The sequence below is a fragment of the Hyperolius riggenbachi genome, chromosome 1, assembly GCF_040937935.1.
Source record: "Hyperolius riggenbachi isolate aHypRig1 chromosome 1, aHypRig1.pri, whole genome shotgun sequence".
Lineage (NCBI taxonomy): Eukaryota > Metazoa > Chordata > Amphibia > Anura > Hyperoliidae > Hyperolius > Hyperolius riggenbachi.
The window spans coordinates 237,314,737-237,328,961 of NC_090646.1; the positions used below are offsets into that span (position 1 = coordinate 237,314,737).

Consider the following 14,225-nt stretch of genomic DNA (forward strand, 5'->3'; position numbering starts at 1 on the left):
TACACACGTCCAACAAAGCTGCCGATGAACTAATTTACTTGTTGTCTGGCAGACTTGGACGTTCAGTCATAAAAAAACGTACTTCATCACGTTACGAGAAATCCTGGTATCCTGCACCTCTACATGCATGTGCCGGCATATTCATTGGTCAATCCACCACTGGTCGTTTGTATGTACGGACCTGACAGTCATTTGAACTCGCATAACTACGCTTACACACCTCCAACTTGTCATTTGGATGACCAGTTGGTTGGAAAAGTTGGACGTGTGTACTTCGCCTTAATGATTAAGCGTTAATCCCATTTAGTGAAAGAGTTGTTAAACTGACAAAGCAGAAAAAAGTATGATATAGTGAATTGTATGTGTAGTAGGGATAATTAATAAAACATTAGTAGCAAAGAAAAGTCTCATAATTTTTATTTTCAGATATATAGCTTTTTCTTCTAACATAGCATCATTCTGTACTTACAATTTACAAACCACACTCTGAATTTTAAACTACAGTATAAAACAGAGCAGCGGTAATGACCTTTTCAACTTACCTGCAGTAAAACCTTATCTAAATCTGTCTTTCTTTGATGTTTAATTGCTTCAGAAAACAGCACTGTAGCTGACCCAAATTGGGCTGGAGAGCTCAGAGAAACTCTTTTGCATAGATAACTGAAGTTTAACTCTTCCTGTACTAGAAAACAACACAATAATAATTTCTTTACTACTAATGTTCTATTTCTTAGCTGAACTGCACATACAATTCCTTATATCATAAGTTTTATTTTCGCTTCAAGTTTGCTCTTAATTTGGAGTTCTTCCTTAAATATGGACAGGGGTTTGTTCCAAGAGTAGGGTAAGTCTTCATCCCCTTTTTTGCATAGACCCCCATGTCAAGGACAATGTGAGCTGGTGTTGTAAGTGTGGTAGAGCCTCATGCTGTCAGGCTCAGCCTTTATGGCCATACCAGCCAGCATGTGGGTGAAGGGGTTAAGGCAGGGCACTATGCATTTTTTTGTTGTTGTTTAATTTTCCCTAAGGCTAGGATCACAGAGAGAATTGTGGCTCATGCATTTGCGGTAATGCACTGCTTGCAATACGTTAAGATGCCGCATGCCGTTATACTGCAATGCACCTGATGCACTGGGAGGATGGCATAGGTGGTACATTGCAGTGGGGCAAGCTGTGTTACAAAGTGGCTGTTATGCCGCAATGCACCACTGTGAACCTAGCTTAAAAATGATTTAAAAAAATTGTTAGAAAAGCACCATTCTGAAATAAGGAATACAATCTCACTTAAAGGGAACCAGAGATGAACCTAGATGGGAAAATGAAAAAGATGTTCTACATACCTGGGGCTTCCTCCAGCCCCACACGCTTTGATCGATCCCACGCCGCCGTCCTCCACTGCCTGCATCCACGAGAACAGTCTCCCGTCACTGACTTCATTGGAGCCAGCTACGCAGGAGAAGTGTGCCCTCTACGCCAGCGGCTGCTGCAGAGATACACAAACAGCGCACTTCCCTTATGCTTAGATTGGCTCCGACTGACAGAACAGCGGGGAGCCGGCTCTCGTAGCTGCAGGCAGAGGAGGATGGCGGCGTGGGATTGATCAGAGCGTATGGGGCTGGAGGAAGCCCCAGGTATGTATAGAATCTTTGTTTTTCATCTATGGTTCCCTTTAAGTAGAGCAAGTGATAAGTTTAGCACTTATCTGACCTAATTTTCAGCATTAAAAATGCCCTACCCACATTGAAACCACTGATTGAATTAGATGGAATGAACTTGACATGAGGAAAAAAAAGTTCAAACAAGTTCTTTCTTTCACTTGCTGAGCGAGTTAATATTTGCTTGCCTATGCACATACAACTGCATCATGTGATTTGCACATTGCATGTATTAAATAATCCAAAGCACTTAACACTGGAGTCATTAGCAATGTGTTGGGTGTGAAAGCACCAGTTCCCACGGACGTGGTCGCTGGGTTCGAATGAATGGACAGTGCTTTTTAAAAGTCTGTACTGGCTTTTGCTGTCCCCTTATCGCTGTGCTCAATCCCATCAACTTGTCTCATCTTGGATGCTATATGTAGTGTGTCCCCTTTGGGGGCTCAAAATGCAATGGGAACCGATGCCAAATGCTTCTCTGCTGAGTTGCGGAGAAGAGTTTAGCATCGGCATAACATAATGCCGCCAAAAGCCTGTGCGAATAGACCCATATGATCCGAGGAAGTGCATTGGATCCCAAAAACAACCATTTTCAGAAGGAACACTGCAGTGGTGAAAGGTTTACCAAATCTGACAGCTGTAAAATTAACAGATACATTTCACATTGAGAGCAGCTTAGTTTCGTTTCTGATTAGGTGGCGGTCCACTGCATCCTTGTACGCGCTCACGACGGCGAGAGAGTCTTGCGCAGGTGCAGTAAGAGTGAACCTCTTAGTGCGCCTATGCAGGAGGCGTTCGCCGACATAAACGCATACAAGGATGCAGTGGACAATCGGCAGAAACGAAACCAAGCTGTGGCGGGGGAACTGAGGCTGGTTGAAGCCCCAGGTATGTGAAACTCTTGTGCTTATTTTTAGTTAAGGTTCACTTTAAAATAAGTCTGAGGCTACATTCACAGTGGGACGTTGTGTTGTAATGCAATGTTAAAGTCGCAATGCAGCATTATAACACAATGCAAAAAAAAGGTGGTAACGCAGATTAACGCTGTGTTACCATCGCATACAGTAGGTACAGTAAAGCATGCAGGCAATGAAAAGTATGCTTTCCTGTACCTGGTAACGTACTGCAGCAGTGTGTTACCATAATGCTACACGTTACAATGCGACGATAACGTGGCACAGTGAATGTCCCATAGGCTTATCATATAAGAGTTTTTAACGCAGCTCCGCAAGGTCCCACTGTGAATAAGCCCTGAATGTTTTACAGAGTAGTTAATAAAGTTTAGATCCATGTATAGTTAGTGTATAGAGCATTGAAAGTCACACAGCAATGGTAAATATTTTGTTTTTTTTCCTCTACACAGTGACAGAAATGCTGGTAAATGTACTAAGCATCTGCTCTGATGATGAACTGGTATCAGATGACGATGCTGATGGTAAGAACACCCCCAGTCCTCAAGACTGCTTATGCTTTGTAACAAACTGCATTAACCTTTGCCTGTATTTATAATAGATTGCCTGTATGTTTTTAAGATGTCTGAGTCAAAATAACATGTCTGTATCCATGCATATGGGTGTGATGCATGACTTTATGGATGAATGTAGTGGAAGAAGGATTGCCATGTCTGGTTGAGCAACAGAGGCAGTGGAATGATAACTGGATTATATAGTAAATTGTGACAAGGTTTTAAGTCAACTCATGTCTCCTCTCCTGGCCTGGTGTTGTCATCACACCACGGGAAAAGCAAGAGCTGTACTATAATCCACCAATATAATTCATCTTTTAACAATGTTTCCCTGCTTCTGTCAGTGGATGATGTGAGACAACACCACTAATACATATGTTTCTATACTAACCCACAATCAAACAAATATGAATGCATACTCTATTATACTGCAGTCATGTTTGCAATGTATTTGTCTTGACACTTTTACAACTAAAGTCCTCTATGATTTGGCCTGGTGAAGAGTTTTATAACGAATTTAAATGATAACTTTTTCAGTTTCAGCCAGTATCCTATACCTACAGTCATTAACCCTGACCAAGTTTTTCAACCTATGGAAGCTGCAGGCATTATTTATACTTTCTTTTTTTGTGTGTGTGGGGGGGGGGGGGGGGGGGGAGTTGGGGTTGGCTGCACAACATGAAGTTTTATTTTATAGCTATAGGTTTTTTTAAAGTATATGTTATGGTTTAAAGTGCATTTTTTTTTAAATTAAACAAGGAAACTGCTTAAGTCCTATAGGCCTTAGATTTTCAGCATGCAGTACCACTATCCTTAGATGGTATTTAGTTTAGTGTAAGGGGAGCAGTAACAGTAAGTTTTAGATTAAAGAGACTCTGGATAGTAAAAACAGGTAATTTTCAAGGCTTCAGTCCTTTTCAGCATTAAAAATCTATTAACCCTTCGCACACTCACATGCAAATGTTCACACAATTGCATTCACAGATTCACTCATCCAGGCACAACTGTTATCCCTACAGCTAAATTAAAAGCCAGGGTTTTAGTTCACAGAAGAATGCATTCTTATGCTTAATCACCTATACTGCGCAGAAGTACCCAGGTAAACATAGGTGTCCTAACTCTGGCCCTGTAACATGCATAGTGCAGACATGCAAACACATTCATTGCATCAAACCTATCAATGGATTAGGAGCACACATCCTAACTTCCTCTCCTGGGAAAGACAGTGCATCTTACCAATCGCACAAGGGAGCTAATGTTATGTGTCCATGTGCACAATGCGCATACACCAGCATAAGCTGTCTGCATGCTGACAAACATACAGGGGAAGGGGGAGTGCACCGAATTGGACCCTAGCCACAGGGGTCAATGATAAGAATAAACATACATATATCCAGGCACATCGCCTCTAGTTAGGACATTAAATAAATTATTAGGGAAAGGGAGGTGCTGAAGGGGGTGTGGCTAGAAAACAGCAAAAATCTATTAACCCTTCGCACACTCACATGCAAATGTTCACACAATTGCATTCACAGATTCACTCATCCAGGCACAACTGTTATCCCTACAGCTAAATTAAAAGCCAGGGTTTTAGTTCACAGAAGAATGCATTCTTATGCTTAATCACCTATACTGCGCAGAAGTACCCAGGTAAACATAGGTGTCCTAACTCTGGCCCTGTAACATGCATAGTGCAGACATGCAAACACATTCATTGCATCAAACCTATCAATGGATTAGGAGCACACATCCTAACTTCCTCTCCTGGGAAAGACAGTGCATCTTACCAATCGCACAAGGGAGCTAATGTTATGTGTCCATGTGCACAATGCGCATACACCAGCATAAGCTGTCTGCATGCTGACAAACATACAGGGGAAGGGGGAGTGCACCGAATTGGACCCTAGCCACAGGGGTCAATGATAAGAATAAACATACATATATCCAGGCACATCGCCTCTAGTTAGGACATTAAATAAATTATTAGGGAAAGGGAGGTGCTGAAGGGGGTGTGGCTAGAAAACAGCAAAAATCTATTAACCCTTCGCACACTCACATGCAAATGTTCACACAATTGCATTCACAGATTCACTCATCCAGGCACAACTGTTATCCCTACAGCTAAATTAAAAGCCAGGGTTTTAGTTCACAGAAGAATGCATTCTTATGCTTAATCACCTATACTGCGCAGAAGTACCCAGGTAAACATAGGTGTCCTAACTCTGGCCCTGTAACATGCATAGTGCAGACATGCAAACACATTCATTGCATCAAACCTATCAATGGATTAGGAGCACACATCCTAACTTCCTCTCCTGGGAAAGACAGTGCATCTTACCAATCGCACAAGGGAGCTAATGTTATGTGTCCATGTGCACAATGCGCATACACCAGCATAAGCTGTCTGCATGCTGACAAACATACAGGGGAAGGGGGAGTGCACCGAATTGGACCCTAGCCACAGGGGTCAATGATAAGAATAAACATACATATATCCAGGCACATCGCCTCTAGTTAGGACATTAAATAAATTATTAGGGAAAGGGAGGTGCTGAAGGGGGTGTGGCTAGAAAACAGCAAAAATCTATTAACCCTTCGCACACTCACATGCAAATGTTCACACAATTGCATTCACAGATTCACTCATCCAGGCACAACTGTTATCCCTACAGCTAAATTAAAAGCCAGGGTTTTAGTTCACAGAAGAATGCATTCTTATGCTTAATCACCTATACTGCGCAGAAGTACCCAGGTAAACATAGGTGTCCTAACTCTGGCCCTGTAACATGCATAGTGCAGACATGCAAACACATTCATTGCATCAAACCTATCAATGGATTAGGAGCACACATCCTAACTTCCTCTCCTGGGAAAGACAGTGCATCTTACCAATCGCACAAGGGAGCTAATGTTATGTGTCCATGTGCACAATGCGCATACACCAGCATAAGCTGTCTGCATGCTGACAAACATACAGGGGAAGGGGGAGTGCACCGAATTGGACCCTAGCCACAGGGGTCAATGATAAGAATAAACATACATATATCCAGGCACATCGCCTCTAGTTAGGACCTTAAATAAATTATTAGGGAAAGGGAGGTGCTGAAGGGGGTGTGGCTAGAAAACAGCAAAAATCTATTAACCCTTCGCACACTCACATGCAAATGTTCACACAATTGCATTCACAGATTCACTCATCCAGGCACAACTGTTATCCCTACAGCTAAATTAAAAGCCAGGGTTTTAGTTCACAGAAGAATGGCTGCACAACATGAAGTTTTATTTTATAGCTATAGGTTTTTTTAAAGTATATGTTATGGTTTAAAGTGCATTTTTTTTTAAATTAAACAAGGAAACTGCTTAAGTCCTATAGGCCTTAGATTTTCAGCATGCAGTACCACTATCCTTAGATGGTATTTAGTTTAGTGTAAGGGGAGCAGTAACAGTAAGTTTTAGATTAAAGAGACTCTGGATAGTAAAAACAGGTAATTTTCAAGGCTTCAGTCCTTTTCAGCATTAATGGCATAGATGAAACGCCACATTCCTGCGGCTAAACGAGGCCTTTATCACCCCAAAATCCCGGGGCAAAATTCCACAACTTTCAAAGTCATGGTTTGCTGCCCGGAAAAGCAGAGCTTTGGGCTGTAGCTCAGCCTCCAGTCACGTCAATCCTGTGAATCTCTGCCTCTTCCCGCCCCTCTCAGTGAAAGAAGACTGAGAGGGGCGGGAGGAGGCGGCGATCTGCTGGGATTGACGCGAATAGAGGCTGAGCTACTGCACAAAGCTCTGCCTCCAACAGGAAGGAGCCCCGCAATTTGCCCTGGGGATTTCCTGGGTGATTAAGGCCTCGTTTAGCCACGGGAATGCAGTGTTTTATCTATGCCATTTAATGCTGAAAAGGACTGGCTAATAAAAACAGGTAATTTTCGAGGCTTCACTCTCTAAGTTGTAATTATTAATATATAAATAACTCAAAGTATTTTTTGTTATATTACAGATAGACATTTAGGGATATACAACAAACGCCTGAGTTTATATCACTTCATAATGTTGTCTATACAGTACAATATAATCTCCCATAAGACAAGTGCAGATGGGGACAACTTTAATATTGGATTTATTTATTTTTTTACACAATAAGTTATCTTCTGAAGTAAATGCTGTTTCTCTGTAAAATTGCAAAGGGTTTTGTTAGTTATAAGTCATCTTCTTCTTTGTATTTTATCATGTAAATAGCTGAACTCGCCAGCCTTATTTCAGAAAGTTAATGGATACTGGAAAACCATGGCTGTATAAAAATGGAATATTAAGAGTGGCTTATGTATTTCAGCAGTTATGCCAGTTGTACAGAATGCTAATGTACAGCCCATTAAAAAGTACTTTGTTGCCTTACGGTGCAATAACTAAACCATTTAGCTTTTAATTAGCTTGAGAAAAACAAACCTTCATATCTACAAAATATTGATATTCTGCTCTAATGCTGAACATTTGTATGACTTGCATTTGGAAAGGTTTTGTGTGAGCAGAATTTCTGGACAGTTTTTAATTGCGGTTTCTGTCCTACGTGAGAAACTGATTTCTGTCATAAAGTCTCATGAGAAACTTTCTTATGGAAATGCCACTGTGTTGAGGGTTTATTTGCAGTTGACAATACAGGTTACAGAGCTGGCCAAGCACTGGTGTTCTTTCTTAACTTTTTGCTTTGTTGGTATTTTTGCAGCTGTATTCCTACAGCTTTGATCTGGGTATAGCAATCGCCTCTTTAAGCTTGCATTTATAACAAAAGATCAGCACATACACACCATGTTTCAGGGTTGCCCACTTCCTCACACCAAAGGAATGGGACAGCCATGAAACATGTTGTTCATGTGCTGATCTTTTGTGATAAACCCAAGTTTAAAAAACCTTTTGAGTGCCTCCTTCGCATTTATTGAATTATTTGTGGAGCTGGGAACCACTGGAGGTTTAAAGTGAACAGCACACCATTTTTAGCACCCAGGGCAACCTAACAGCACATTAATAATGCATTCCAACGATGTGTCTCATTATTAAAACTTCTATTTCACATTCCATTCTTACATTTATAGTTTAGCACAAGTTTTATTAGCCTACTTCAGCCAGACGGCCCAACCGCAGAGGTTTTTAGGCAGCTAAGAACTTAAGTAATTGTTTTGTTGCATACATTACCAAGAAGTAAACCATACCTTTTCATCAACAGAGGGGGTGGGTAATTAGTACAACTTTTTCAAAGAGCTTATCCAGTGGGAGTGTGTGAACATAGCATCTGTGACTTCTGTAAATAAGAAGGGGATGGGGGAACATGATAGCTCCTATAGCTATTACAAACCAGGAGAAATTCCAGGGAAAGAAAGGGTGCTTAGTTCCCTTTAAGCACAGCTAACCAGGTTGGTTGAATCTGGTAGACCATTCTAGTATCTTTGAACATCCTGTGGCAATCATCATCTTCTGACTCACAAAGGAACCTCTATTGGCTACAAGTGGATCTGTTTTGAAGTTCTCGGTGCACCCAAAGGACTGCAAAACTTATCAGTAAAGGCTATCTGCAAGCAAAGTGCAACTTTTTTTGGCACACAACTTAACTCAAAGAACTGAAGTGAGAACAATATGGAGGCTGCCATATTTATTTCCTATTAAACAATACCAGTTGCCTGGCATCCCTGCTGTTCTATTTAGCGGCAGTAGTGTCTTAATTAATAACACCAGAAACAAGCATGCAGCTAATCATGTCAGATCTGGCAATATTATCAGAAACACCTGACCTGCTGTATGCTTTCTCAGGGTCTATGGATAAAAGTTTTAGAAGCAGAGGATCAACAGGACAGCCGGGCAACTGGTATTGCTTAGAAGGAAATACATATGGCAGCCTCTGTGTCTCTTGCTTCAGTTGTCCTTTAAAGAGAACCTAAAGCGAAGCTTCCATATTGATTTTTTTTTTAAGCAATACCAGTTCCCTGGCTATCCTGCTGAGCTTTTTGGCTTGAATCACACATCTAAAACAAGCATGCAGCTAATCCAGTCAGACTTCAGTCACAGCACCCGATCAGCATGCTTGTTGAGGGTCTATGGCTAAACGTATTGAAGGCAGAGAATCAGCAGGGCTGCCTGGCAATATGCATTGTTTAAAAGGAAATAAATATGGCCGTCTCTATATCTCTCTTGCTTTAGGTTACCTTTAACCTCTAAAAGTAGTAAACTACACAAAAAGTTCACGTCTGTTGTAGCTACACTGGCACTTTGGTAATTACAGGTCTCCAGCTGCCCTGATGTGACAATGCTTACATCTGCTGACAGCTGCAGGTTTTAATGGCATTTTAGATCACACTGCAGTCTCTACTTCTGTCCACGTAGTGTAAATGGTTCTGGGGCTCAAAGCAGACATTACAGCCGTGATCTGTGGAGAGGATCGCAGTGCCAGAGCCATCATTTGTCAATGAGAAGGGAATGCAATTTTATCAAGGCCTCAAGAGGCCTGTTAGCCATAACGTTGGAGCAGATGCGTATACTGCTTTCTTTACAAGCATGCGTTATTAATATTTGCCAAGCATCCCACTTTAATCCACAGCGTCAAATACAGAAGTTTGACCATGGATGTAGGAGTTCTAATTGGCCACTTTAGATGGGTAGAGTGGTATATTTATTTTATTTTATTTTGTCTTATTGACATTTGTATTTGAATTACGGTACACTACAGTTTTTCTTATTGTTAATCTTTGTTTGATTTAGTGTGAAGATTAACTACACATTTTTTTTCTACATAGGTATTACCTGTTTGAGTCACTAGTAGATGAATGTAGTAATAAAGAAGTATTTATTGTGACTCACATAATAGCATGTGACTGCTACGGAATGCCTGTCGTTGAGTCATTCTCAAACAATAATGGCATGTCTTCATTTTTATAAGCGATCTCATTAATGGCATCACCTAACCTACTCACAGCTTGTGTGTTCCACTTCTTTTCAGTTTCTCTTTTTTTTTTGTTTTTTGTCCTTTGTTTACCTAATGATTTGTTGTACTTTACAGACACCTCTGCCGTTTTTATTTTAGTAGCCATTTCACTCTTTCCCTTTTCTTTCTCATCCTTCCAATCTCATTTGTCTTTGTGTGTGCCTCTGGATTTTCATAAGAAGATCATCTTATTTATGCACAGAAAAAAGGTATTACATGGTTTGGACTTGCAGAGCTGATAATGTGTGGGTTTACACTTCAAGCTGCCACTTAATACTCTGTAACCAAGGCATGCAGTGAGGTGCTCTATATACGGTGAGCTGTGCAGCTCAACTCCAGGCCTGATGGCTTCATGTTTTTGTAAAGTGTAAAAAAATATCTTGTACTGGATTCTGAACAAGGGCATAACATATGTGTGCGATCTCTAGGAACAATATTTCATTTCGGTATTGGATAGTAAGAGGTTAGAGGGCCATTACTGAGAAAAAAAAATATAAAATTACATAGATCAGATGAATTATTATTCTACAGTAAAATGCACTGTAAACTACTTTTTTTCCTGGACCATGCTCTTTAAACTATTTTTCCCTATGTTGCTATCACTTACAGTGGGTAAAGAAGTTTGACTGATCTGACTGGTTTTGGCTTAGTCCATCTCCACATGGGGGATGCTCAATAGTTCCTTTATTCTTTACAAAAGCATTCCATTAGAAAGGATCTATACAAAGAGGCTGGCCTCCCTATTTACTTGCACACTATTTTAGCAGTTGGACTGAGCAGCCGACAGTCAGTGCTTTTGAAAAGAAAACGGAGACCCACCCCCAGTAGGAGGAGATAAAACTAGTCCAAGATCTAATGTCCTAATATATTGCGACATCTATAATGACAAAATGTGTTTTTCTTCAAAAATTCAAGATAAATTACTAATTAAGTCATGATTTAGAATATTGAAAAAGACCTGTTTGTTGTTAGCCTGTCCAGTGTGTTTTTATGGTAAAATGCAATGAGGTAAGGTTCTAAGTATCATCTTGTCGCCTGTATACAAGTTTGAACTTTGCACATTTGGGAAAGAAAAAAAAAATAAACAGAAAATTGCAACACAAACTGTAAAAATTACCTTTTACTTCTTGCATGTTGTCACACCTTGATTGCATATCCATGTTAACCATTGACTTTCTTATTGTCATATCTGTGTATCTGAGTAGTCGTCATTCTGACACAGGAAGGTGTCCTACCATAGTAGTTGTGCTTTGAGTACATTCTCATATATTCTTTGGTTTGATGGGGGCAGTGGGAATGGTCTGAAGATCTCCACAAACCCATACACACCCAACATATTCTTATGTATGTTTAATAACTTTTCAACTTTTTGGTGAAGGGTAGAGGAGCGGACAATGCACAGATAGGTGGTCCCAGCATTAACTTACCTCTGAGCGAGCTTACCTTAGGTAGCTTTGCCTAGGTCAGGCATACTTTACTATCAACGTATGGTGCTCAAATATTTATGAATATGTAAACCTTAATTCATGTACAGTAATTCAGAAAAAGACTGGTAAATCACCATCTCCTGAAGAAGATGCATGATGCTAAGTTATGAAAAGACATAGGCCTCAATTCACTAAGCTTATCTCCCTCCTGTCTTTAATAACTCTTCTGAGCTGTTTCTACAGTTATCACCATGGTGATATAATTGTGATAACTGTAGAAACAGCTCAGAAGAGTTATTAAAGACAGGAGATACGCTTAGTAAATTGAGGCCAATATCTTTATGGTTGGTCATCATAGTTTTACCTTTTAAAAACCAAGGGCACTTGGACTTCCTCTTGTCCAAAATGGAACACCCATGAAATGACATGCACACTAAGGATGCACACTAAGAAATGATGTGCATAATAAGATGACCTTATATCTTTAACTTCTCATAAATTATGTATAACTTCACGACAGTGGATAGAGCCGTACAAATATTTCTTTACTTCCAGATTTGATCAATTATGACATACAGTTAGCACATACAGTATGTATGAATCCAACACACATACCATTGGTTCATAGAATTGAAAACCACTTGGCTGGAGGTAGACAAACTGGGATGCTCATCCCCAGCTTGGCAGCAAGAGATAGATGCAGGCTAGTCAGGCAGCGCAGAGCTGTATGGTACATACAGGCTAGCCAGGCAGCAGGGCTGCATGGTACATACAGGCTAGCCAGGCAGCAGGGCTGCATGGTACATACAGTCTAGCCAGGCAGCAGGGCTGCATGGTAAATACAGGCTAGCCAGGCAGCAGGGCTGCACGGTACATACAGGCTAGCCAGGCAGCAGGGCTGCACGGTACATACAGGCTAGCCAGGCAGCAGGGCTGCATGGTACATACAGGCTGCTGTACTAGGCGTTTAACATTCTATAATGTAAGGTATATTGCATCATTTAGGGCATCATAGTGTGCATGTACATTCACTGCAGCTATTAATGTTCACTCAGCTTGCTGCTGTAAATTAAAAAATAAGTTTCTGTTATGCAGCAAATATGAACTGCGATGCATAGTTTCTTGCTAAGTGCTCTCATAATGGAGATGTCTGACTATACTTACATTTGAGGTTTCTAGAGCCAAAGATGTTTAGAATTAATTTGCAGAAGTGTTCACTGTAGTCTTATAAAAATCACTCCATTTGTAAAAACTTAACAATGCACAACCTAGCATGGGGGGATGGGAGGGGTTTATCTTAACTGCCTGGAATTCCTCTTTGAAAAAAAAGCATTTTTGCTGAAGTTATGAAAAAATTAAACTTTCTTATTTTGGATAGTAATAAACAAGAATATACGGTAATAACCAGTGAGTCAGTGAATGAATATAGTAATGTTAATGCTGCATAATGTCAGAGTGTGAATATTCTCAGCATGTCGCCTTTCTGGTGCTAGGCAGATTTGGAATAGCTTTCAAAAATTCTGCCTCTGCTCTTGGATATGTCTCTGTACATGCTGAAGTTCATTGTATTTGAAGTGCCAATATATGATAAAGTGGCAAAAGAATACTGTGTGTGTCTGTATGGTGCGTGTGTGTCTTAAGGTGCCCATTAATGGTACAATTCTGTGGCCATGGTAATTGATCAGAAATGATTGGTGGTGCCCATTAACTGCTGAATTCCTGCTAACCAATCCGATCATCCCAAAAAATGGGCTCAACCGGTGTGATTGGAAACGATCAATCGACTGCAGCATTGTATCATTAATGCCCATCTTTGGAGAGTGAGACAAAGCATACTAGTACTCTGTGTGATACATACTCATGTAACGTTTGGACCCAATTTTGTTTTGTTGTAGAAAATGGAAAGTTACATTTTTTTGCAGATAGTGCATGTGTGCTGTGCATAGCTCTGTATGTACATTAGAGACTTGAAGATTGACATTTGTTCTAATTGTATTAATTACAGGAGCAACAGCTGCAGCTCGTAAAGAAGTAATCAGGAACAAGATCCGAGCTATTGGGAAAATGGCAAGAGTGTTCAGTGTACTGAGGTGGGAAATCTCTTCTGTGTCTTTTTTTTTTCCTGACATATCAAATAGCAGCTTTTTTCCCTCATGTTTAGAGCAATGGATGTTCATTCTTTATAGAGGTATGGTTTTAAAATACCAATAGACTTATTCAGTAAGGCAGTGGGAAGTGGAACAGTGCTCAAACTAATAGCAGCCAACCAGATCTAAGTTTACCAGAATCTGAGCAGTAGAGCGACAGTTTCCACTTAGCTGGTGGTTCCTCAACTTTATATTGTTACTGAACTTAGGATCAGCACTGATAAGTATGGAATATTGACTTAGGCTTTTCTTTCCCCATTCTTTATACACAGAGTAGCACTGACAGCATTTTGTACCTTACCTGCTTCGTGTCATTACCCCCAGGTCAAATTTTGCCCCAGGTAGTCTATTGCACAAGAAAGTAAACTGTGCAGCAGAGAATTTCCTCACAGTAGTCTGTTGTATTTTTAGACTTATTGAAACTAAGCTTGTGTTAGGAAAGCTCATGGGCAGCAAGGGGACTGGAGAGAGCACAGTTTAGACAGGCACTGCTCAATTAGTATTCTGCTTTTAGTTTTTGCATGTTGGATAGTATTGTTGCACTCTGCACTGCCTTACTGCTTA

The 14,225-nt window shown here is 40.4% G+C and overlaps 1 protein-coding gene across 4 annotated transcripts in view; it reads left to right on the top strand.

The window, feature by feature from the left end:
- The window catches only part of PPP3CA (protein phosphatase 3 catalytic subunit alpha), a 338,286-nt gene that overhangs the window by 301,106 nt on the left and 22,955 nt on the right, over nt 1-14,225 (top strand). For 2 of the 4 annotated variants that reach the window (XM_068231640.1, XM_068231655.1), the window contains exons 10-12: nt 3,019-3,090; nt 10,270-10,296; nt 13,520-13,604. In XM_068231640.1, coding sequence (XP_068087741.1) covers nt 3,019-3,090; nt 10,270-10,296; nt 13,520-13,604 — 184 coding nt within the window. The remainder of the gene's footprint in view (nt 1-3,018; nt 3,091-10,269; nt 10,297-13,519; nt 13,605-14,225) is intronic. The other 2 variants (XM_068231648.1, XM_068231663.1) reach the window with 1 other exon arrangement.